At 52.9% G+C, this 25,995-nt stretch overlaps 1 protein-coding gene across 1 annotated transcript in view; it reads right to left on the reverse strand.

Annotated features, from left to right (window-relative positions):
- Positions 1-23,432, reverse strand: part of KCNJ3 (potassium inwardly rectifying channel subfamily J member 3) — a gene marked incomplete at both ends in the record, with an annotated part of 59,039 nt that extends 35,607 nt beyond the window's left edge. The window contains 2 exons of the mRNA XM_082483716.1: positions 16,625-16,841; positions 22,755-23,432. Of these exons, the coding sequence (XP_082339842.1) occupies positions 16,625-16,841; positions 22,755-23,432 (895 nt within the window). The remainder of the gene's footprint in view (positions 1-16,624; positions 16,842-22,754) is intronic.
- Positions 23,433-25,995: the final 2,563 nt, after the last annotated feature.

The raw sequence follows: 25,995 nt of genomic DNA on the forward strand, positions 1-25,995 counted from the left end.
ACACATTTAAATATACTTCAAGCTCTGACCCAAGCCCTGAGCATCCCCCAGGCTGAGACAACCCACGAGCCGTCTCACAGGCACGGGGCTTGGGGATTCCCCTTTCAAATTACCCAGTGATTGCACGCTCCAAACCCAAAGAGATTTCCTTTTTTTTTTCCCCCACCAAAGCTTGGCGAGAAACAGAGAAAAACGTGCGTCGCTTGCTGCGATGAGGACACTGACAGGTCTTGTCCCACTGCCAAAGCCGATGGATTTAGAAAAAGAAAGCGGATACGGCATCTTTTGCGTGCTCAGACTGAGATGCCAAAGCCAAGAGGACAGGGAATACTCGGGCTCGTTTCCACAAGACGTTGCTTTCGGAAAGAACTCCTCATGCGGGCCCTGGTGCGGAGCCACGGGTGGGATGGGAGGACCGGCACCCAACGGCCTCTGCCCACCGTGAGGAGTTCCAGGGGGTCCAGAAGCCCCATCCCCACCCGCTACAGCCACACCAGGGCACGGAAACACACGGGCGCGGGAGACTGAGCCCCATCCCCGTACAGGGCGGGCAGAGATAACGATGGCGTTATTGCTAACGGCCGTAACTCAGCCTGCCTCCCAGGAGAGACGGGAGAGCGGCTCCGACACCGGCCTTGGGCTTTTGGAGAGTTGTTCTCCAAACAGAAAACACACCAGGAGATCTAGTTCTGGAGTCTTTCTTCACACCGAGCAAACAAACAAACAAAAAAGGGAATAAGAGACCATAACTCCTGGTAAGTGCAACTGTTACACATCAAATGGCACGTACACAATGTGGGACGCAAAGCATTAAAACAGGTTTCATAATGAAGTTCACTACACACAGTACTCTTAATGACTATCTAAACCCACAAGTAAATGGTTCACAGCGATATTAAAATATTCAGCAGTGTGCAGAAAGTGACCCCACTCCTAGTCCCAAACATCCACTTTGTTTCTTATGGTCTCCTGATCCCACTGCATTATATTTTCCTCATCTTTTTCATAAACCTGCTCTTGTAATATGAAAAAAAAAACAAAAAATATGAACCCACTATAAATCATAGAATCATAGAGTCATAGAATGGTTTGGGTTAGAAGGGACCTTGAAGACCATCCAGTGCCACCCCCTGCCCTGGGCAGGGACACCTCCCCCAAGCCCAGGTCGCTCCCAGCCCCATCCAACCCGGCCTTGAACACCTCCAGGGATGGGGCAGCCACAGCTTCTCGGGGCACCCTGCGCCAGGGGCTCACCGCCCGCACAGGCAAGAATTTCTTCACAATATCTCATCTCAATCTCCCCTCTTCCAGTTTGAAGCCGTTCCCCCTCATCCTATCACTCCATGTCCTTGCAAAAAGTCCCTCCCCAGCTCTCCTGGAGCCCCTTTAGGCACTGGAAGGGGCTCTGAGGTCTCCCCGGAGCCTTCTCTTCTCCAGGCTGAACCCCCCCACCTCTCCCAGCCTGTCCTCCCAGCAGAGGGGCTCCAGCCCTCCCAGCATCTCTGGGGCCTCCTTGGCCCCACTCCAACAGGTCCCATGGTAACGTGCCTCCACTTGACCATTCATCCTAAAGGTTGATGTGCGTTCGGTGGACGCTCTGGGATACATCTTAAAGGGTACCAAATCAACAGGTGAATAAATACCAACCACAAACCTTCCCTTTGCCACAAACACAACAAAGCTCAATTCTTGGAGAAGGTGCCTCCTGGTGAAGAACAACATTGTGCATTAAACCAGGAACCCACCCACCCCCCCACGGCGTTCCGCACACCTGCACTCCCCATCGGGCATATGTTGCGGTGCGCTGCTCCCGCCGAACCTTCCCCGAAAGCTTTGGCTGTTGTGGGTCACGGGGACTAGAGGGAAACCTTCCTCCTTGTACAAGGGGGCTTCGGAAATTTTACAAATGACCCAGTAAGACTGCTAAATGTCAAAAAAAAATATAATTGCAATCTCAACCTGAAAGACAGAACTTTTGTGACACAGTACTCATTATATGGGACGGCACAGTAAATCTCCCCTTATTTCCCAGCAGGGATCTGGAAAGGCTCGCTGGCTCATTGTTTTTCTTTTCTAGCCAAGCATCTTAAAGTTCTATTTTTTCTCCTGCGAACCCCATGACCCGTGCCCACGATTTCCTACACTGAAATAGTTTCCAAATTGAATTCCACCGTCAATACAGGATGTGTAGGACGCAGATGGGATTTCTCCCTTGCAGGTCCTGCCTTCCTTCCCAAAGCAAAGCACGTTCTTTTGCTAACGGGGCAGCTCTGGGGACTCATTTCAGCTCTGATGACAGAGACAAATGGGGTGACCCATTCCGTCGGCGGTCTCCCCCCGGGGATGCCCCAGGCTCCTCGCCGGGACTGTGCCAGCCAGGGCAGCGCAGGATTCGGGGTGACCCAAACTCCACCATCCTCCCGGGCAGCTCCCCAGCAGCTGCGAATCCAGGGAAAGGCCAGGCTACGCAGGCTGGGTTCTGCCGAGCGGCGGAGACGAGCAAGTCCATGATTAATAAAACTCAGCCCAGCAAGAAAACAGAGTCAGCAGACAACTCTTTATCTTAACTAAGTTTACTGGGTTTAATTTCATTGTTTCTGCCTTCTCAGACGGTCCTGCCTGCCCTTCCTCCCCTCCTCCCTCCTCCCAGAGGACTCTTCTCTCCATCCTTCCCACTAGGAAGGTCACAGCCTCATATATTTATACATACGCGTCATTTATGATCCCAAGTTGGGAGGAGCTCAGATTAAGTTTAAAAAGGGTGAAATGCAGCTGCTTACTTCATTTTTCTTCCCCGAATGAAACGAAGTCTAGTTACTGGCCATGTATTTTCACACCAAATAACCTCTCTCTACCTACAGTAGAAATTAAGATACATATATAGAATATATCATTGGGTGCTTTATGCAAGGTACATTATCGGTACATTTGGAGATGTGTCTTTGTTAACAATCTCTACACAATCATCTTCTCTTGGTACCACAAACCTTCTTCCTACTTAATCCTGGAAGCTGAATTCTCACTGCTACCGAAATGCTTTATTTTAAAGCACTTGCCAATGTCTTGACACTTTGTTTGATGCCTTCCCAACTGCGCCAGGACATGCCGCCTACGGTGAAAATATGGGTAGCTGGGTGGTCCTTCAGAAAAAGGTGGTGATTTTGGGTGTCTCGGGCACTCCGTCTGCGTCTCAGAGGCACGGCCCCGTTGTGGCTGTCGGTGCCGGTATGAGAAATGTGGGCTTTGGTTGGGTGTGAACAGCACCCGGATGAACGGCAGTCCCTGTCCCAGAAAACAGAAGCATCTCCCACCCGTGCTGTGGCACACGTGTGGACGGGACTGGTGTGTATGCAACATTTGAAAGAGCTGGGGGAAAAAAAAATAAATCTCTTTTTTTTTTCTCTTTCCTGACACTTTCATGAATCAGTACAGTTTCAATATCAAGGTTTCACCAGGAGAAAAAAATTAAAACAGGCTGAGTTTTCAGGGACTTGGCTGCAACGATGGAAATTAAGAAATAATACGCGTTTCTGTACCTAATAAAAGAAATGCATCTTCACACAGCCATCCACCGCGGCGGCTAACCAGGAGGGCTTCACCAGCGCGGGTGTCCTCCGCACTCCAGATTTCAGCTAGCACCCTCGATATAAATAAAAAAGCATCTTTTGTGGTGAGAGGCCGTACAGGTCTGCTCCTCCAGCTCCACGTGCTCCTCGCTCCCGTGACACGTGCACACACACACACGCACACTCGCACGCCATTAAGACCTGGCGCCCCTTTGTGCCCTGCCAACGCCAAATACACTAAATACACTATAGACCACAGCTTTGTACCTCAGCCAGAGGTGTCCATGTCATTTACCCCTCTACTGAATTCAATATACTTATATACTTGCACATATATTATAGAATCATAGAATCATAGAATCAGTGAGGTTGGAAGGGACCTTTAAGATCATCAAGTCCAACCATTAACCTACCCTGATAAAAACACCACCACTTCTAAACCACGTCCCTAAGCACCTCATCTACCCTCTTCTCAAACACCTCCAGGGATGGTGAACCCACCACCTCTCTGGGAGCCTATTCCAATGTTTAATAACCCTTTCAGTGAAAAACTGCTTCCTAACATCCAATCTAAACCTGCCTTGACATAACTTGAACCTGTATATTACTTATATATACACTATAGTTATTATACTACGTTATTACCCGACCATCTGGCCCAGCATCAGCCAACAAAAATGACGCAATAAACATAAAAAAGCAGCAGGAGACTCTCTAAGAGTTGAAACTCATCCTAGTGCCTTCATGTCATCAGCAGCCTTGGGAGGGACTGTGAAATATTGTCACTTCGGTAATTTCAATATAGAATACAGTTTTTAACACGTTTAAACAGTCCCCATAAGCGATGACGCAAAAGTCAAAGAGAATGGAAAGGCTTTATTAACAACCCAGGCACAGAGAGAACGATCACTTACTTTCTCTTTGGGAACACGTGCAAATCTTTGAAACTTCAGATGCATCCTGGAAACTCGTAAAGAGTATTTTTGAAGGGTTTTTTTAATTCATTTTCAAATGAAATTGGCACTGTCACTCTTCCTGGTGTCAATTCATAGGGAAACCCATAAGAAATCCCATAAATGTAGGACGCGTTGGAAGGTGAGGCTCCCTCCTTCCCCCCATCGTCCCCCCCCCCAGCACGCTCAGAAGAAACCCGCTGCCTGTTGGACAGAAGCGCTCGCCGGCTGAGAAAATCCCAAGGAAACTCCATGCAACGCAGATATCCAAACCCGCCCACGAAACCCCTGGGCACGTCATTCCTCGTCATTGTAGTAATGCAGAATTTAGGAAAATCCTGCAAATAACATGATAGTAGAGCTGTATGCCAGGGGGTTGGGGCACTGACACACGGCATGACCTCACCTGGTCCGTGCCTTGCTGAATGAGAATCATCAAATCATGGAATGGTTTAGGTTGGGAGGGACCTTGAAGACCACCCAGTCCCACCCCCCTGCCCTGGGCAGGGACACCTCCCCCCAGCCCAGGGTGCTCCCAGCCCCGTCCAACCCGGCCTTGAACACCTCCAGGGATGGGGCAGCCACAGCTTCTCGGGGCAACCTGCGCCAGGGGCTCACCGCCCCCACAGCCAACAAATTCTTCCCAATATCTCATCTCAATCTCCCCTCTTCCATTGTAAAACCATTAATTAAGACCCAATTAGGATGGTTTACTTGTGCGTAGAGGCTGTGACAAAGAGAAGGATGTCACCTGTAAGCTGCAGCAGCTCCGCTTCCGAAGATTACTGCAAATTATGAGCCTCAATCTACAAGGAGCAAATGCAGTTGGACAGAAAAGGTGGGAAGCGGTTCACCTGCTGGCTGTCTGTCCTGGTTTGAGGAGCGCTGCCGAGGCAGCTCCTTGCTCCTCAGGGTATTTCCAACAGCCGTCTATCAGGGAGGGTGACAACAGCTTTGCGCTCATTTACATGAATGGGTCAGGACTGGATGACGAGGTCTAGCTAGGGAGTGCTCGGTAGCGAGCACGTCATGTCTTCGTAGCTGAGTCCTCAGGCGAAAGAATAAAAACCTTGGGTTTGCAACAGGTAAGATTTAATCGCCAGAAAACCCATCCGAAGACCGGAGGATGCTGATGCTCAGCAGTGACTCTCCAGAATTTCCAAGTAATTGAAAAGGCGCGAGGAATTTTTTTTTTTTTTTTGCTTTTGAAAATACGGGAAGCTCTCATTGTGTGAAAGACAGGAAGGCAGCAGCAGAGCACAAACTGCTCCAACCCCTGGTTTTGCATCGCTGCGATACTCATGAATCCTCCTTTACAAACTGAAGTCAAGCCAGGAGGGCTTCACAGCGCCGGCCACCAGCTGCAAGCCTTCCCCACCAGCTATCGGTATTTCCAGCTTTGCTTTTCACCCCTTGACATCACGAAATCTTTTTTGCTGATTTGCTGCCCCATTGCTCCTCCCCTACCCCGGAAACCCCCATCCCGCTCACTTCGAATCACGGAAAAACACCACGCAAAGTAATCAAGCCATTTTCACCAGCTAGAAGATGGCAAGGTTGCAAGCAAGGTCACAAATGGATTTGTCACAGCAAATCAAGTCAAATCGACTTAATTTCCTTCCGAAGCAGAGGAACGGGGCTGCTGAGTAGGAGAGAACGCAACTGCCTGCAAGAATACAATTTTTAAAATTTATTTTGCAATAATTTTAACAAACTAGAGGGGGAAATGAGAAAAATGCAATACATGAGGAAATGGCTAAAAAGTGCCGCACTCGGAAGCGGGAATATATTGCTGCGCCGACACACATGGAAGGTTTTCCATTTAATTCCCATTAAATTCCGTTGAAGGCGACAACCGTTGAAGGAACCCCAGCCTGGTCCCAGGGGTGGTCCTGGCCACAGCACTGCCGCTGGGAAACGAACACCTCCGTCCTTTGCATTGACCCCACTTGGGGTTTCGGGAGGGTCTGGGACCAAAGGGACCGATGTCCTCAGCCCCTGGGGCGGTCCCAGCTGGAGGTCAGCACCGCCAAGCCCCGGGCACGGGCATCTCCCGCTGCTGCTGATGCTGCAGACGCGGCTGAGATGTGCGTGTTCTGCACAAACGCGGCACCAGGAGCGGGCAACGTGGCCCCAGGGCATTTAAATAAAACGTCCCTCGGGTTCGCGGTGGCTCAGACGCGGATGCCGGCCCGACCCAGACGTGCTTGTGAGCTGAACGGGTCTTTAAGCTGTTCTTCTCGCAGATCCACAGCAGCATCCTCATGACTCCAGTAGCTATTGTAGCCAAAGCCAAAGCTTTTTTTTTTTGCTTTTTTTTTTTTTTTTCCCCAGAAATATGAAAAATCACTAAATCATTTATACAACTCAGGAGAGGCGGTGACGGCAAGAGGGCGAGAATAAAATTAACATCTCCATTTTATGCCTAACTGAAAAAAAAAAAAAAAAAAAAAAAAACCACACAGGCGAGAAACAGCACAATTTGAGCACTGTAGAGTTTTCTCATTCGCCCATGAATTTCTCCGAGAGGAGCAATTCGGGTCTATATTTAGCCAGCAGCATCTCGGCGTCCCTGCCTGCCGGTGGGTTCCCGGGAGCGCAGCGCTGCGGCGCGAGAAAGCGACACCCGGCGCAGCCCCATCGCCCTCTCCGCCGGGGAAAGGGGAGCCCTTTGCCTGCCGCGCATCTCCCGCCACCGCTGCCACAACAGCTCTGACCGCGCCGGGGCTGGGGCCGTGCTGTCGCCGTCCCCCGACCCCACCGGGGAGATCCTGGCAGCCCCAAACCCCAACCCCTCCCGCTCGCAGGCTGGCGGGGAAGCGGGTATTCGTATTTCTCTTGTTAGAGACGTTCGATTTCCCGGCGGCGCGGTGCAGATTTATATCAGAGATCAAGTTTTAGTGCTCCCGAGTTTTCCGGATGGTTGCACATGTCACTCCCCCAGAGATTACTACCTCGTGCTTAGCCCTCCTCTACTTATTCATGGGAAAAATTGAACTAGATGTGTATACTGATGGTACGAGGTCCGCCTGTGCCGGCACAGGCGGCAGCAGATCGGCACAAGAAAGCTTGTTCAAGGAGAATGTATGCTGTTTGATTAGGCGTGAACAAGTATTTTCTGCAAAGACATGACTTCTGATGAATCACCAGTTATTCAGATTATATATGGTGAAAGGAAAGCTCCTGCCGAGCTCCAGATTAAAACCACTATCGTTTTTCTCTCCTATATCTCCAAAGAGATCTAAGGGGGGGGGGGGGGGGGAGGAGGGGGAAGGAGAAAGAGCCGCGAAGGCTTTATGCAGTGAAATTCAGTACTTTGGGGAATCGCTGCCTTACGCAGGAGGAGGGATGCGTTACCCGAAACGCAACGGCTGCGCGTTATGTAAGGGATGCAGTCACCAAAACTGCTCCCTCCCAGTTGCGCCTCCTTAGAACGCGCACGCAAACCCATACACTTCTGCTACGTTTTCCCAGAACCTTAAATTTTTTCATTAGCATTAAAAAAAAAAAAAAAAAAAAAAAGATTTTTTTCCCCTTCTCTTTTGGTCCAGCTGAGCCCTCTGGCTGTGCTGCACCTGAGCAGCAGCGGCAGGAGGGGCAGAGGGAGGCTGGGCGGTGAGAGTCCCAATTTCAGCACATCCTCGCTCCAGCAGGGACAAACGTGTCCGCCCGCATGACCAACAAATATCGGTTTGGAAAACTAACGGGTTTTATATGATGGTAGCGCTGGAAAAAGATTTGCGGAACTGCTAAGACCACAACATTTTAAATGGCTATTTTATCGTGTTCGGGCTATGCTTAGAAAAAAAAAAGGAAAAAAGACACTTTCATGGTGTAGAACTGCTGAATTGTTCTTTCTCTATCACCTTCCCATCTAACACACCTTACTGATGTCTCAGTACCGAAACAGCGGTGGAGTCTCCCTCCTTGGAGATATTCAAAAGCCTCCTGGACACGGTCCTGGGCAACCGGGTCTAGGTGGCTCAGCCTGAGCAGTGGGGTTGGTCCAAATGACCTCCAGAGGTCCCTTCCAACCTCAGCCACTTCTGATTCTGTGCTATTGTGCAGAGAAGTGGTTCAGAGAGGTGATTTCTAAGCGAATTTAGCCATTGAGTTACCCCTGGTGAAAGCTGGCTCAGGCTCTCCAAGACCCCAGTCCCCTCCCACCGATGCAGAAGGTGAGGACTCCCCTCATCCCTTGCGAAAGACCGTGACAAACAGGTCCACGACACACGTGCAGGTCCATACTCCACCAAACCCGAGCTACTGACAGCTTGATGCCATCCTCAGGCAGACAGGCAAACCCAGAGCGAGCAAGGAACCATCAACGGTGGAGCAGTGCCAGCACGCACGGTGCTGTGCAAACATCTGCTCTGGACCTTGAGCTCCTCGCTCTACCCGTCTACTCAAATTTCTGTCCTGAGGTTGATGACACCTTAGAATCATAGAATCATTGAATTGCCTAGGTTGGAAGAGACCCTTGGGATCACCGAGTCCAACCACCTACCCTACTTTACAAAGTTCTCCCCTACACCGTATCCCCCAACACCACATCTAAACCTCTCTTAAACACATCCAGGGATGGGGACTCAACCACCTCCCTGGGCAGTCTATTCCAATGCCCGACCACTTTTTCTGGGAAAAATTCTTTCCTAATGTTCAGTCTAACTCCACACTCTTGGAGCTTGAAGCCATTCCCTCTTGTTCTGTCATTAATTACCTGTGAGGAGAGACCAGCACCAACCTCTCTACAGTGTCCTTTCAAATAGTTGTAGAGAGTGATGAGGTCTCCCCTCAGCCTCCTCCTCCCCAAACTAACCAGTCCCAGCTCCTTCAGCCGCTCTTCATAGGATTTGCCTGCGAGGCCCTTCACCAGCTTCGTTGCCCTCCTCTGCACTCCCTCCAGCACCTCCATATCTCTCTTGTATTGAGGTGCCCCAAACTGGACACCATACTCGAGGTGTGGCCTCACCAGTGCTGAGTACAGGGGCACAATCACCTCCCTACTTCTGCTGGCCACGCTATTTCTAAGACCAGCCAGGATGCTGGTGGCTTTCTTGGCCACCTGGGCGCACTGCCGGCTCATATTCAGCCACGTGTCAATGAGAACCCCCAGGTCTCTTCCTGCCCGGCAGCTTTCCAGCCACACCTCCCCAGGCCCGTAGCGCTGCACGGGGTTATTGCGGCCCAAGTGATGAACCCCAAGATCTGCTCACAAAAACTACCGTAAGACAGTGGAGAAGGAGAGCGAGAGGACGGACAAGGTGCCGTTTATGAAGTCTGCCAACCGCCAAGCGATGCCACGTTTTGATTCTGGTTAGCTCCTCCACTAACTCCAGAGTGTTTCCCCTCTCTTCCACCCTCCGCCCACAACACTTTGCCCACATCTGCACAAGACCCCCAAACTCCAAGTGGTAAGACAAAACCAGAATAAACATATTTTACGCTCGAACTTTAAAGCTGCTAAATTTGTATTGGGGATGCTCTAAAGCTAAGCGGCCTTGAGAATAATGCATAGGAAAAATATTTTTAAATAGCCCTAGAAATTATCTAAGCCACGTTAGCTTTCAGATCCGCATTACAGTTCTTTGTTCACTCAAGTTGTTTCAGTTTTGAAATCACTCCCGTGTATCCGTTTCTGAGAGAAGCCTTCCTATGGAGACCCGCAGTTTCATAATTCAAGCTAGTCATGTTTTTAAAAGTAAAACCAGTGGAATATGCCTTTGATTCCATCTCTATTTATTTAATTAAAGAAGCCTGGCAGGCTGTTTGATTTCTTTAATCAGAAAATGATTTGAAAAGGTTTCCAAAATAAGATTTAATGAGTTTTGAAAATGGATGCACATACCATTCCTGCCAGGTTTCTGTACGTTTCGGGTTCTTATTAATTGTTGCTTTTTTTTTTTTTTTTTTTTAGCAATTTCGGCAGCTTATCGGTAAGTCGCAGGATAATACAGCAATGTAAAAGGCTACGTACTCCCACGTGCACGCAGAGGCAAAGCCCCGGGAGTGGAATCCAGCATAAGAGTCAAGACCTGGTCTCCCCATGAACGTTGCCAGGAAGGTTTGCTGACAACAGAGCTTAAAATCCTCCATCACAATAATGTGAAATCGGGACAATAGGTTTTGAAAATAAACGCTTTGAGTGTTCTTCAAAATTATATGTTATCATAATAATGGAGGGGTTGACTATATATCAAAAATAATCCTAAATGACTAGCAATTACCCTTATGAATCATAACCATCTTTGGATTCTGCAAAGCCATTGGAACATCTCAGCTGCGAAACTCTCCCATCGTTGACAGACACTCCAAAAACCAGAAACAGCCCAAACCCCGGAGCCGGCGCTGAGCATCCTCCGGCGTTCCCATGGCAAGCGCCCCGGCTCCGGCGCTGGGGTGACCCCAGAGCGCTCCCCCGCAGGATTCCACCCGCGGGCGCAGAGGGGAGCGGCAGGAGTCACCCACCGTCACCTAAAGCATCCGCCGCCGAGACCCCTCCCATGACCTCCTGAAAACCACCCGTCTGCTGAGATATTTCGCTTGTGTTTCCTAAACGAAAGGGCCGGCTGGAAAGGGAAGGGGAGCTGCTCCCCCCCGAGAGGTCCAGGAGGGGTCCGAAGAGCCCGGCTGCCTTCCCTCCGGGGATGCGCCGCCTCCGCCTCCCCCTTCCCACGTGTTATTATCCACACAACCTAAAAGCCGTAATTAAGGAGGGTAAGGAATGCATAAAGAAATGTTTACACTTCCAGAAATTAAAATTTCAGCGACGAGGCAGTAAATTAACTTAATCAAGTTGGGAGGCATCTATGAGAAATCATTTTTATATGATTTAATGAGAGAAGGCATCGGAAATGGTGATTTTAATCAGCCAAGTGGGATTTATAAGCAAGAAGATCCTGCTTAAACAACTCATTAGACTTCTCCAAAAAAATCTTTACCGTCTCTGCAGACAGTCAAAACAAAATTTATTGTATATATTTACTAATTCTCTAAACCCCTCGGTAACACTGCATATCAAAAGTCAACTGATTAAAGCAGAAAACAAAGTTAAAGAAAAAAAAAAAAAAAATCTTCACGAGCACCTGCTAGAGAAAACCAAGCGGCTCTGACTCCCTATCAAAAGACAGAGCTGACTCAAACCAAATGCTATTAGGACTCCCAAATCCCTATTTATTATAAGCACAAGGGCTATACTAGACCGAGAAATACTCAATACCTTCTAATACTTTTTCTAACTTGAAAGGCGCTCGCGCCCTGGCCCGCAGCACACGGCGAGAGCGGAGGACTGGGATGCGAATGGCAAAGCAAACGCGACCCCTCGAACGCCTTCGCCCCAAATCGCGCCGTCCCGGCTCCCCCCAACCGGCGCGACGTGCCGCCCCGGGGCCCCGTCCCGCGGCACCACGCCATCGCGCGCCCACGCAGGGCTGCGCCAGTATCGCTGAACAGATTTCGAGATCGCGATTTATAGGATTGTCAAAGGGTGAAGCGCTCCAAAACACGGCAAGAGCCCCGAGTCCACCCCACCGGGGGGACTTCCAGTGACTTCTGATTAAAGTCACTTCCAGTGGTGTTAATTCCCTCTTAGCTCTCCTTTGTCGAAGCAGAAGTCTGCAATTACTTTTTACAGGTATTTCTGCCTCCTTCAGCTCCAGACTAAAGGCCGCTTTTCTCACTTCAGCGCAAACAGGAGAAAAGAAGTGCTAAGAGTATACCACGAAATAAGGACTTTTGTTATTTATTATTCGCTTTGCCGCCTGATTCTCGACGCCGGGGCCAGCAGATCTCCACAAGACACAGGAGAGGCGGATGAGTAAATCGCTTCTTTACCAGCGATGCTGCGGGTTCGAGAGCAATTTCACAGCACTTTTCAGGCAGACACAGAAAAGCATTTCCTTGAAAAACGAAGCAGGAGCGTAGGCTGAAAGCACTAAGTCCCCCTTCAAACTCTGCAAGGCGAAGAACTTTTTGGTGAATATCAAAGCCTTTTCCGTTAAATACACTATAAAATAGCAAAGGTGTGGGGTGGGACCCTCCTGCCCCGCTGCGAGGACGTGGCGGTGGGGAGCACCCAGCGCCGGTCCCACTTCTGGGGCGGGTAAGAAAACAGTTTATCTCCAGGGGACTGGTGCTCTTCAAGCCAATTTTACAACAAAAGAAAATAAGACAGCAGCTTCGGGACATCGGCTGTGTCATAAGGCTGCTCGACGACTCCGTGGAGGGGCCGTGTTATTTTATCAGATCCCCTGAAGCGGTCGGGGGGGGAGAGGGGGGGGAGGAGGGGCGGCACAGAAGCCACGCGGCGCGTCCGGCGCTGGGGGAAAGCTTCTCCCAAAAGCGCTGCTCAGTACGTGCTTCCCTACTCGGGGGTGAAGGCACGCGGGCAAAATTAACTGTTTTCATCAGGAAACGATAGAGCTGGAGTGCAATTTTAAACTCAAGAGGTGGTTCCCAGGCAGCGTTCCCCAGAAGGTGCCCTGACGGGGGACGCTGCCCTTGGCCTGGGGCAGCGCGGGGAGGGCCCGCGGGAAGGGGCACCCAGCTGCAGGTTGGCTTTTGGACCTCTCGCCCTTGGAAAGAAGCCACACGCCGGGGCTGCATCGTTGTACGAATTCATCCGCTTTCACAGTGTTCAACTACCGCATTACAGTCTTCTGAGTTTCAGAATCCAATTCGATTTAACGATATAAAACGATGACGATTTTTTTTCACGCGGTAATCGACGGGGGGGCAACGGATAACCACTACAAAGGCAGCTGTATAGGCTGAAAGGCAGAAAGTCCTTCACTCTGCAGTAAACGTCTATTTTACTCCTGGGATGCAAGGGACACCCATCGGAAGAGGGCTGTAGAAGAGACCTGTCCCGTGGAGGCTGCCGTCCTATCTGCACAGGTTTCACTCTTAATCTAATTAAATACCGCTCCCGGTAGGATTAACACAACACCGAGACTGTACTTCCAAACTCAAACTACGAGGCACCGCAGCCGAGGTCCGAGAGAGAAGCCGCCAGCGAGGCCCTCCACCCTTGGCCGGAGGGCTGAAGGGCATCACAGGGGGTATCCCGTCCCTTCCTCCACCTCCCCTCCGCTCCGCCACGGCTCCGACCTCTCTGCTCACAGCATCCCAGACTGGTGGGGTGGGAAGGGCCCTCTGCAGCCCCCCCAGTGCCACCCCCCGCCAGAGCAGGGGCACCTCCAGCAGTGGCACAGGACACCTCCAGGCGGGTTTGGAATGGCTCCAGAGGGGGAGACTCCCCCCCTCTCTGGGCAGCTGTGCCACTGCTCTGCCGCCCTCAATGTAAAGAAGTTCCTCCTCGGGTTGAGATGGAACTGCCCATGGTCACGTTTGTGCCCGTTCCCTCTTGTCCTGTCACTGGGCACCACTGGAAAAAGACTGTTCCCATCCCCCCGGCACCCTCCCTTGGAGGATTGATAAGCGTTGATAAGATCCCCCCTCAGTCTTCTCTTCTCTGGTCCTGCTGGGCTGGACTGGACCAGGCACACAAAGAAACCCTAAAGCCCTCTCCCCTTCACATCAGTCCCCACTTCAGACACTGGCAGCTCATTTGCAAGAGTTTATTTAATCTCCCTCCAACCTACTTCCCGCCGGCTACGTATTCATCGCCCACAGGGCTCTCCCGAACGACACGCGGGTCAACCCGGCTCGCTCAGCCCCTCGGAGACCCACCGGTACCACCACCACGCTCCCTCCGGCCACACACCATCTGAATTAATTGGAAAAGCCTTTCCAAATGTATGACCTACTCACTCACTTTCCAAGAAAAACAAACCAAACCAAAACAAAACAAAACAAAAAAAAAAAAAAAAAAACAAAACCAAAACCCAAACCCAAGTGTCACTTTTACACCTAACCAAAAATAGCAGCCTGGTTTCCAAACAACTGCAAGTTATTCCTGTCCTTGCCACGCCAGCAGACATTTCAGACCCGTACAGCGCTCCTGGCACCAGGCAGGCGCCGCAGGAGGGCAGGCACCGCGGTACCCCGGGGGCAGAGCGCGCCGCCCGGGGCGCCTGCCGCCTTCAGCCGCAGATCAGCCAACAGCGCCGCCTGCAAACTGCTTCCTCATATTTCCAATAACCCCCTTCAAATTATTGCCTCTGCTCTGGGGGGGGCTGTGGGCTGTTAGATGCGAGACCCAAGTTAAGATAGCTTTGACGGAAGACTTCTGCAACATACTGTCTCCACGAAGAGCAGAAACCCACTTTGCACAACATGTACTATCAGGGATGAGGTCGGTGTCTCCTGAGCTGGCACCAGCCCAGCTCCGGCGGTCACACACATGGAGTCACAGAACGGTTTGGGCTGGAAGGGACCTTGAAGATCACCCAGTTCCACCCCCTGCCCTGGGCAGGGCCACCTCCCCCCAGCCCAGGTTGCTCCCAGCCCCGTCCAACCCGGCCTTGAACACCTCCAGGGATGGGGCAGCCACAGCTCCTCGGGGCACCCTGCGCCAGGGGCTCACCGCCCGCACGGGAGAGAATTTCTTACTCATATCTCATCTCAATCTCCCCTCCTCCAGTTTGAAGCCGTTCCCCCTCACCCTATCACTCCATGTCTTTGCAAAAAGCCCCTCCCCGGCTCTCCTGGAGCCCCTTTAGGCACTGGAAGGGAGCCTCAACTTCTCAGAAAACTGCCTCTGAGCTAAATCCCTGCTGCCTTAGCAGAGTGTTCAGGTCCACAGCCCATATGAAACCCTCCCCATTGTTCCTGATGCTTAACGTACACTGGTAAACACAAATTGCACACGTTTGCGGACGCAGATTGCTGTATGTTCCCAGAGCAAGACCTCTGTCTCGCCAAATGTGTTTTGCCTTTAAGGTGAGTGATGGGGGAGGTGGAAACTGTAATAAAGGATCTGATGCTGGGAAGGCTGGAGCCCCTCTGCTGGGAGGACAGGCTGGGAGAGGTGGGGGGGTCAGCCTGGAGAAGAGAAGGCTCCGGGGAGACCTCAGAGCCCCTTCCAGTCCCTTCTGAGCCAAACCCCCCGGGCTCGTGCCAAAGGCAGTGCCATGAAGAAGGCCTTTTCCTCCTCACCACCACCTGCGGCACCTCCATCTTCATCTTTACGTGCTCTCGTCATGGCCGATACTGGTTCCCTGCCAACCCAGCTGCCCTCCAGCTCTGTACTCTCCTTTCTCATTTATTCACATTTTTAAAGCTTTTTTTAACTTTATAATCCTTTCATCCCTCCGTATTTTATCAAGATAGAGCACATTTTGCTCTATTTTACCCAATATTCATCTCATCTTACAAAACTAGGTCACAAAATTTGCAAGCTTATATGAGTTAGGCTCTACAGATCCAGAAAATACCACCTTTTTTCGTTTTTGGTTTTGGTTTTTGGTTTGTTTTTTTTTTTTTGTTCTGTGTATAATGCCCAAGTCTGAAATATTCACAAAAACAAACTCCGGAGTGTACAAACACACCGCTTTGTTTTAAAATTCTAAGGGGTTATTTACAAAACTCCTTCTCTTCAATCATTTGTGGTTTAGAACAGTTCTGGGAGAAAAAAAAAAAAAAACAAACAAAACCTAGAGTCCTCTGGTCGTCATGTCAGCCCCAAAATCCTGACATGAACCAGCTATGCTAACAGCAGGCAGTTTTTCTTGAAATATCAGGGAGTTTTTCTTGAGATATTGGGAAGTTTGCCTTGAAATATCAGGGAGCGTCCCTTCAACAGCGCGGACGATTCACCTCTGCTGCCCCCAGCCGCCCCGGGCACCGGCAGCATCCATCCCCGGCGCGGTCCGCGGCGGCCGCATCGCTGCCGGGCGATGGATGCAGCACTGCCCGCCCCGCTGCGCAGCCCCGCAGCCCCGGCGGCAACCGCGGCGCAGGTTTCTCGGCCCCGCCGGGAGCACCGCAGTGCATCGCCTTGGTAACAGAGACATATTGCCAAAAAAACCCTCCAACGTTTTCACTTGGTCGGAAAATATGACTTGGGCCGTCTCGACGCGTTTGCAAAATCTGACCGTGTCGTCGGCTCAAAGGGCACCGGGAATCGCCCGGTTCTGCGAGCGCCGACGGTGAGACCTGCGGGGCGACATCTGTGTTCACAGAGCATCTGCTTTCTCTACTCACCCGTCGTTTCCACGATGCCCTCCAGGATGACGACAATCTCGAACTGCTCCGTTTGCATGCTGCGCTGGGAGAGGTCGTAGAAGGGGCTCTTGGCGTCTATCACGTGGCAGATGGTGAGCGGGGACACGAGGAAAAGCTGGTCGGCCCCCGTGCTGAAGCCCACGTCCAGCTCCAGCTGATCGAGCGGGAGGAACTCACCCTCCGGGGTCTGGCGGGACTGGACATGCAGCGAGGGGAGAGACAGAGAGAGACATCAGCCTGGGGGCAGCCATCCCTGAGGCACCCCGACGGCATCCCGACAATGGCATCCTGACAATGGCATCCTGACAATGGCATCCCGATAGCATCCTCGCAGCATCCCACATCCCCGACAGCGCTCTGCACCACCCCTCACGCGAGGCAAACCCCGGTCCAGCGACGCGGTCATGAAAGGGGTGGAAACCCAGCGCTGGCCGCGCAGAGTGGGGACAAATTATTTCTACCACACGTCTTACTGCAGTTGCAGCTCACCACCACGGCAGCCCTGGAGGGACACGAATGATGGCTCTGCCACCGACCCGCAGCATCGCCCATCGGGAGGAGAAGACACATCCAGCCCGCCCTTCACCGGCTTCGCACACCACCCCGTGCCCGACCAGCCGGCCCAGAGCAGGTCCCTGCCCGGGATCTCCCCTCGGGATCCCCAAAACCTCACAAAACCCACGTTGCGGCAGAGCGAGCGCAGGGGAGGGCTCACAGCCACCGCCTGAGTCCCTCCCGCGAGGGGTGGTCCGGGAGCTCCTTGCGGAACGTGGCCGCAGGTTGATTAATTACCAGCTTTTCCCATAAGAGAGAGATTCCCAGTGCCGACTAACGACCACCGACCCCAGCCCCGAATCGGGCGGGCAGGCGGCTCTCCGGGGACGGTGTCAGGTCACTGCCCTTTGGACAACAGAAGGCGGGAGAAGGGGATGCTGTGGCTGTTTTGCCGAGAGCTGCCCGCTAAGATGCTACAAGGCACGATTTAACAGCTACATAAAGGCCATAAAAATCCCACCTAGAGCCGAAACCTCGAATGGGGCGCCCCGGCTGGTTTGCCTCGCTGCCAGCTCGGCTCCGCTGCCCTGCCCGGAGGCAGCACCGGGATCAGCGCAGCCCTGCCCAAGCGCTCCCTCCCCGCCTTTTATTCCCACTTTTTATTTCTCCTCCCCGTGTTACGAATAGGCAGGAACAGAACGTTATAGCCCTTTCCAGTCGTTATTTTTATTGGGGAATTTTTCCATTATTTGCTGTTCGGATTTTACAAGGAAGATTTGCAAACTGTTGTATTCATCACACGCAGCCAAAACCCGACGGCAAACCACTACTTCAGATGCGTTTCCATCATTCCCCACGTTCCGACCCGACACAAACCTCCCCATATTGAGCAATACCACTGACTCAAAATGGGATTTTTTTTCTTTTTAATGGGAGCACGATTACATTTGCAGGAAGAAGCGTGATCATTCCTCTAACTTTTCCTCTAACTCTGTCTCCATCTCCTCATTATCCAGACATGCCATACTCCGTATGTAATCGGGGTGGGGGTGATGCACTGTGAGACAGGGACCGGCGCAGCCGTCACCTCCGGACTATCAGCGCTCCCACCAGTGACACCAGCGGCTCCCAGAGAAACCCAGTCCTGTGCTCCCAGTAAAACGCTGGTCTGGGGGCAGGGGGGGGTTGGGGGGGGAGCAGTTGGGAGCCTGAAAGCAAAAGGCGGCAGACAGAGCAAAACCGGATTATGCGCCTCGCTTAGGATTTGGTTTCTATTTTTAAAATTTCCCCTGAATGGTGGCTGGATTTGAAGGCGATCTAATCCCAAACAAACAATCGCGTGGTTTCGCCGCCCCGAAGTTCCGGCTGGGAAACGCGCTTAAATTTCTGCGTGTGAAAATTCAGATTTATCACACCTGCCTGTGCGACCCCATCCCGGCGTACGCCAGGCGGTTCCAGAGAGAGACAGCAGAGCCAAGGAACATCTAGAGCACATCTGCATAAACATCCTGCCTGCGGGGTTTTGTTTGTTCTTTCTATAGAGAGAAGTCTACTTTTCAATAAAAAGACAAAAACACGAGCGAAGGCCCCAAATAACGCCCGTAAGCAGGGCAGGGATCTGCCCTGGGGAGGGAACTGCTTCCACCCGACATCTGCCCCGCAGCGTTGCCATAGCCACGGGGGAGGAGAAGGTTGGCCCACTTAGAATCATCAAATCATGGAATTGTCTAGGTGGGAAGAGACCCTTGGGATCATCGCGTCCAACCACCTACCCTACTCTACAAAGTTCTCCCCTACACCATATCCCCCAACACCACATCTAAACCTCTCTTAAACACATCCAGGGATGGGGACTCAACCACCTCCCTGGGCAGTCTATTCCAATGCCCGACCACCCTTTCTGGGAAAAATTCTTTCCTAATGTTCAGTCTAACTCCACACTGTTGGAGCTTGAAGCCATTCCCTCTTGTTCTGTCATTAATTACCTGTGAGAAGAGACCAGCACCAACCTCTCTACGGTGTCCTTTCAAATAGTTGTAGAGAGTGATGAGGTCTCCCCTCAGCCTCCTCCTCCCCAAACTAACCAGTCCCAGCTCCTTCAGCCGCTCTTCATAGGATTTGCCTGCGAGGCCCTTCACCAGCTTCGTTGCCCTCCTCTGCACTCGCTCCAGCACCTCCATATCTCTCTTGTATTGAGGTGCCCAAAACTGGACACCATACTCGAGGTGTGGCCTCACCAGTGCTGAGTACAGGGGCACAATCACCTCCCTACTTCTGCTGGCCACGCTATTTCTAAGACCAGCCAGGATGCCGGTGGCTTTCTTGGCCACCACTTCTGGGGGACTTTGTCCCTCTGGGGACACCGAGACCCCAGTGCCCGGCTTGGCTTCGGGACAGAGGAAAACAGTGGTCGGGGGTCAGAGCCAACGAGATGCAATTAGGAGTTGCGTTCACCAGGCGTCGTTATGTAGGGTCACGGTTTGGGGGAGCCCTTTCAAGGGCTGCTCGGAGAATCCTCCCTAGTTCTGCCCTCTGGCTCCTCTGTCGGGGTTTTCGGCGACCGCTGCCACTGTCCAAAGCGTTTTGGCTTCGCACGGCACTCCCCCATGGACGCTTCCCAAGCACGATCCAGGGAACACGCAGCGCTACCTGCCCCGAAACCTTCGTCCGAACCAACCAGCCAAAACCCCCCTTACTGAGGCACAGGAGAGGATGCCGAAGCGGGGTGATCTATTAGTTTGGAAAAAAAAAAAAATAAAAATCCTATATAACGTACATCTTAACAGATTAACGGAATATATAATTCCATTAACAGATGGAATATCGGTGAAAAAAGAGAGTTAAAGACAATGAGGTACTTGAGGGACACAGCACAGCCCGGAGAAACCGGCGTGAACTCCCGAGGAGGGGGAAGACAACGATGGGGCGCGAGGTGAGGAGCGGGTGGGCTCTGCCCGGGTGCCACGAGCTGTAACCCCCCCCGCGGTGCCGGAGGGGACCCTCCTCCCCCTCCCACCGCACCGACACACCACCGCAGCTTGCCCTGAAGCTCATGGGGTGCCCGGGGAACCCAGCATGTCTGCCACAAAAAAAAAAAAAAAAAAAAAAAAAAAAAAGCCAAAACACCTTATTTTACAGCTGCAGTAAAATCAGTGTTACATTATTCAGCTGCAAAGTCACATCCACAAAGTACGATCGCTTCTGCTCGGAGGGAATTGAGATAAAGATCGAGAGCTAAAACGTTATAGACAAACCAAATATTATTTTACAGCTACCCCCGAGCTACAGGCAGCGTCCACCCCGCAGGAGGGCGTGAGAACACCTCCCATTGACCGTTTGCTCCTGGCGCCAATGCATTTGCAGGAAGAAATGACCTTGAGTGGCTCTTTTGGCTCAGTGTAACCTCGGGAGGAAAGTCAGGAGCTTCTAAGTTTCATCCAAGTTCCTCTCAACCTTGGAGATTCGTTAAAAAAAAAAAAAAAAATTACAATGAATGAGCCTTTGCACTAACTTGCCACTTTTAAGGTTTTATATTTGTTTCTTTCCTCCAGTATAGTCTAAGCTTACTGGCCAAAAAAAAATACAAATTTTAAAAAATTTAGAACGGTGTATTGGGATTTCCAATTTTACATAGATTTTGCAAGCAGAATAACTTCTTAGCAAAAAAAAAGAAGCGTTTTTGGCAGAAAATCTGTGAGCAGCCCTGCTACAGTTAACTCTGCCCTCCCAGTTTTGCCGATGAACCCGCAATAAACGTTACGTGCAACCCAAAGCAGAAATACTGAAGCATCGATCCCCATCCCACTCCCTGCCACACGCTCCCCCTCTTGCGCACCGGAAAGACTGTCCGTGTGCGGCCGAAACCCCTGAAGAGAGATCGCTCTCCCTCCTCCAATACCTTTTATTTATTTATTTATTTATTTTTTATCTTTTTTGGCCAGGAGCCCCAGGCCGCGGGGACAGCTCGCATCGCCTGAGCTGCCGAGGCTCCCCGGGCTCCTCTGGCTTTCTTGCTGGTTTTCATACCGAAACCTTCACTCCCGCCGACCACAGCACCGCCGACACGAAACCAGAGCAAACGACAGCTACGAAGCCGCTCCTTCACAAACGTAAAGTTCGGGAAATTTGGTGGAGCCACACTAAGTTTTACGCTCCGACTTTTAAAATTCCCCCTGCGGCACCTCTGGGTACAAAAAGGGCTAATTCCAAAATTTGTCATGGAAATGACTCTTTTGGATTCTTTAAAGCTATTAAAGATGTAGGTTAAAGGTGTCAGTCCGACCTCTCCCTAGTCAGGACGGCCTCCTCGCAGGAGGCGGTTGGAGGGGTCACCGTGGTGCCCTCTAAAGACCGGATGATTACTTACCAGGCTAATTACACGTCATTCAGTTTACCCGTCTAAACTCCTGACAGGAGGAAACAATCAGGGCTAGCTCGGATCGGGGAAAAGCGTAACTGAGACCCCAGCTGATTATTCAAAAAGAAAAGAACGGGAATAGGCGCCTCCAGGTCAGCTGCAGGGAGAGCGCCTTCACCGACGGCAGTCCCCGGCTACAGCCATCGTCCGGCGCGGCAGCGAGGAGACAAACGGAATTACGGAGGTTCTTTAAATTCCCCTTCCCCCGGAGCTTGTTGAGTGTGGACACCCCTCCTTTCAGCCACAGACTCCCCCACGGTTTAGGACGCCGTGAGGGTCCTGCAGCCCCCACCGAACGCCGCGACGATCCTGCCTGCAACACCCCCATCCGAAAAACGTATTTGGGCCAAAACACGGTAACTTCAGAAGCCTCCGAGCAAAACCAGATGCGGGCGCAGCAGACAGGGGATGAGGGTCCCTCCGCGGGGGGCAGCCAGAGGAGTGGGGAAGAAAGCAGGGCAGCATCCAAGTGGGGTCCCCCCCCGGGCTAGGGGACCCCCGCCTGCCCCTGCAGAGCACCCACCCACCCCGAGGACAGGGCACCCGCATCCCCCGCCAGGCACGGAAACATGCGGGATGCTCTGCATGCGTCAAACGTCAGCCGAGCCGGCCCCTTCCACCCACTCCACATTTATTTCATCTCCCCTATGAATATGCAGCCGTTGGAGCTAAGCCTCAAATAAACACTCGATTTTCCCTACACATACAGGGCCGTTAGAAGGATTTTTAACTGTCTAACCCTGGCATTCTGCTTTCCATGAAGTTCATGTAAATAAAGTTCTGCCTGACTGGACTCACCGTCGCCCGAAAACGCAAAAATACGCCAGAGAGGCAAACAGCTTTCTTTTAAAAGGCACGCCGAGGAATTCAAGCTGCAGAGTATTTACTTGTCAGAGAAATCTAGCATTTTATAGAAATATATAAATATGCATGTAAACCCAGTGCTGAATATAACCACTATCCTACAAGGCTGCCAGTAAATCAGACGGTTGCGAATCAATCGGCTGAGCCCGAAGAGCATCGCAGGGACACGGAGGCAGCCCCGGGCAGGAGCGAGGGACGGCAAAGCCAAAAGGGTGCACGGAAGGGCGGGCAGCTCTGGGGCACCGCGGAGGTGGGGACACGGAGGGGGACAGTGGGATATCCCCAGGGGAGCGGCGGTGGCAGTGGGGCAAGCGTGGCAGGCACCCTACTTACTTTGAGCAGCTTGCAGCGGATCTGCGCGGAGACCATGTGGCTGTTGCGGAGGTTGCCCACCCGGAACATGAGGGTGAGCTTGCCGTCCCGCATGGAGATGGCGGCGTGCTCGCTGAACATCAGGGTCTCGGCCCTCTTCTTGGGCTGAGACATCTTGATGAACATGCAGCCGATGAGGAAGGCATCCACGATGGAGCCCAGGATGGACTGGAAGAGGAAGAGGATGATGCCCTCAGGGCATTTGTCCGTGATGTAGCGGTACCCGTAGCCGATGGTAGCCTCGGTCTCGATGAAGAAGAGGAAGGCGGAGGGGAAGTTGTAGACGTTGGCCACGCAGGGGGTGTAGCTGTCGTCGTGCGCCTTGTTCAGGTCGCCCCGCATGTAGGCGATCACCCACCACATGGAGGCCATGAAGAGCCAGGCCACGGTGTAGGTGAGGATGAAGATGAAGAGGTTCCAGCGCCACTTGAGGTCCACCAGCGTGGTGAAGAGGTCCGAGAGGTACCGGCTGGTCTCCCCCCCCAGGTTCCCGTGCTGCACGTTACACCGCCCGTTCTTATCCACGAACCGCTGCCGCTTCCCCCGCGGGGCCGCCCGGGGGGGTGGCAGCCCCCCACCGCTGGCAGAGGTGCTCACCACCTGGTACTCGTCCCCCAGCTTCCTCCGCAGCGCCGACATGCTCCGCGATGCTCCGCGATGCTCCGCGCAGCAGCAGCGGCAGCGGCGGCGGCGGCGCCACCCTCCCTCCCGCCCGCCCCACCGAGCCCGGCCCGGACCCCCTTCCTCTTCCTCTTCCTCCTCCTCCTCCTCCTCCTCCTCCCCCCCCCGCCCGCCCCAGGCCCGGCACAGCCCGGCCCGCCGCTCTGCGGCCGCGGAGGCTCCGCTCTGCGCGGCCGCCACCCACGCGGAGCCGGCGGCAGCGGCGGCGCGACCCCCCCCGCACCGGGCGAGGGCACCGCCCCGCGCCGCGCCACGCCTCCTAGCCACGCCCCCCCGACACGCCCCCGCGCCACGCCCCCGCGCCACGCCCCGCAGCCTCCCTGCGCGCCTCAGCTTCTTCGTCAGCGTCATCCTCCTCACCCCGGGCTCCCTCCGCGCATCCTCATCCTCATCCTCCTCCAACCCCGCCGCCGTGCCGCCCGCCCCCGCGGAGCCCCGGGGACCTGCGGGGGGGGGAGGAGGGATGGGGGGAGGAAGGGGGATAGAGGAACTGGGGGGGGGGGGGGGAGAGGGATAGGGGGATGGGGGGGGCAACCCGGCTCCTTCATGTTTCAGTTTATTTTTGGGTTATGTCACTGCAGAAGATGAACAACGTTCACCGCACACTGCGGGGGAGGGCTCTTCCACCCTTCCGTCCCTTCACGCAGTGACTGGGAGAAAATTGCAAAGAGTAACAAAAAAGACACGGAATCATAGAATCACAGAGTGGTTTGGGTTGGAAGGGACCTTCAAGACCATCTCGTTCCACTCCCCTGCCCTGGGCAGGGACACCTCCCCCCAGCCCAGGTTGCTCCCAGCCCCGTCCAACCCGGCCTTGAACACCTCCAGGGATGGGGCAGCCACAGCTTCTCGGGGCACCCTGCGCCAGGGGCTCACCGCCCTCAGAGTGAAAAATCTCTTCCTAATATCTAATCTAAATCTCCCCTCTTCCAGTTTGAAGCCGTTCCCCCTCATCCTATCACTCCATGCCCTTGCAAAAAGCCCCTCCCCAGCTCTCCTGGAGCCCCTTTAGGCACTGGAAGGCTGCAAGGGGGCCAAATCTCCAAATCTCTTTTTAAATTTCCCCACTATTTTCATAGTGATTAAAAATGGCTATTAGGAAGTGAGAGGTACTCAAATCCACCAGTTTTCAACCCCCCCTGTGCTAGTTACCCTGACCACGTAACCCAGAAACACCCATGTGTGGAAACGTGCCCTTGCCCGGGGGAACGGCAGCACCCCCTCGCTTTGCCGCAAACGCAAAGATTTCCAGCACTCTCTCTATTATTTTTGGCAGCTCCATTTGCAGACTCTTCGCCCTCACTGACATACATTTTGAATCCCCTTAATTATCTTTGCTGCTGACAGTTCTTCCATCGTATTTGAGAAGTTGTGGCAGTTTGGTGAAGTTTCGACTGACTGTAAAAGGGGAAAGAAAACCCCCATTTGAAAAATGGGGACAAGGGAAGATGCGGGGAACTACAGGCCGGTCAGTGCCCGGCGAGACCGTGGAGCAGACCCTCCTGGAAACCATGCCAAGGCACGTGGAAAATAAGGAGGTGATTGGTGACAGCCAACGTGGCTTCATGAAGGGCAAATTGTGCCCCAAAAATCTGGTGGCCTGCCCGGGGCTGGGGGCGAGCGGCCAAGTCGGTCCGGAAATTCGCAAATACACATTTGCAAATGGAGAGAAAAAAGAGAAAAGAAAAAAAAAAAAAAACAAGAAGAAAAAAAAAATAAGAAAAAGAAATGGACGATCCAGTGCTGAGACGGAGCAGTTGAGGTCAGCGCAGAGCAGCAGGTCGCGGCTCCCAGCCCTCACCAGTGACATGCGGGAAGCGACCTTCATCCAGCAACGTGGGTCTCGCGTGTTGGGAAAGGCTCCACGCTGAGGAAGCTTCCGATAATGCCGTTTAAACGTTGGATTTCAAGCTGGGTTTGTAAAATTATCCTGTGGGAACACTGAGCGAGAACCTCCACGGTCTAAGCACCAACCGGGTGTCGGAGCGGTTCAGCTTGCCCGGCTCCGTGCTGCCAGCTGGCCCGGACACGCCGGCTCAGCAGCTCCTTGCTAATGAGCAGCCGCGGCAAAAGGTTTAAGCAAAGCAGCTAATGAGGCTAAGAGAAACAAGCCCGTAAGCCGGCGGGGTGGGGTGACCGGGCAGTGGCAGGATGTGCCCCGGGGAAGGCGAAGGCACAGCACTGGTGCTCAGGTGCTGATGGAGTGCTCGGTCCCTCCTGCGCCTTTTCCATCCCTTATTATAGAATCACAGAATGGTTTGGGTTGGAAGGGAACCTGAAGATGATCCAGTTCCCCCTCCCCTGCCCTGGGCAGGGACACCCCCCCCCCAGCCCAGGTCGCTCCCAGCCCCGTCCAACCCGGCCTTGAACACCTCCAGGGATGGGGCAGCCACAGCTTCTTGGGGCAACCTGCGCCAGGGGCTCACCGCCCTCACGGGAGAGAATTTCTTCCTCAGATCTCATCTCAATCTCCCCTCTTCCAGTTTAAAGCCATTCCCCCTCATCCCATCACTCCCCTCCC

This window comes from Vanellus vanellus, assembly GCF_965231255.1.
Source record: "Vanellus vanellus genome assembly, chromosome: 5".
Classification (NCBI taxonomy): domain Eukaryota; kingdom Metazoa; phylum Chordata; class Aves; order Charadriiformes; family Charadriidae; genus Vanellus; species Vanellus vanellus.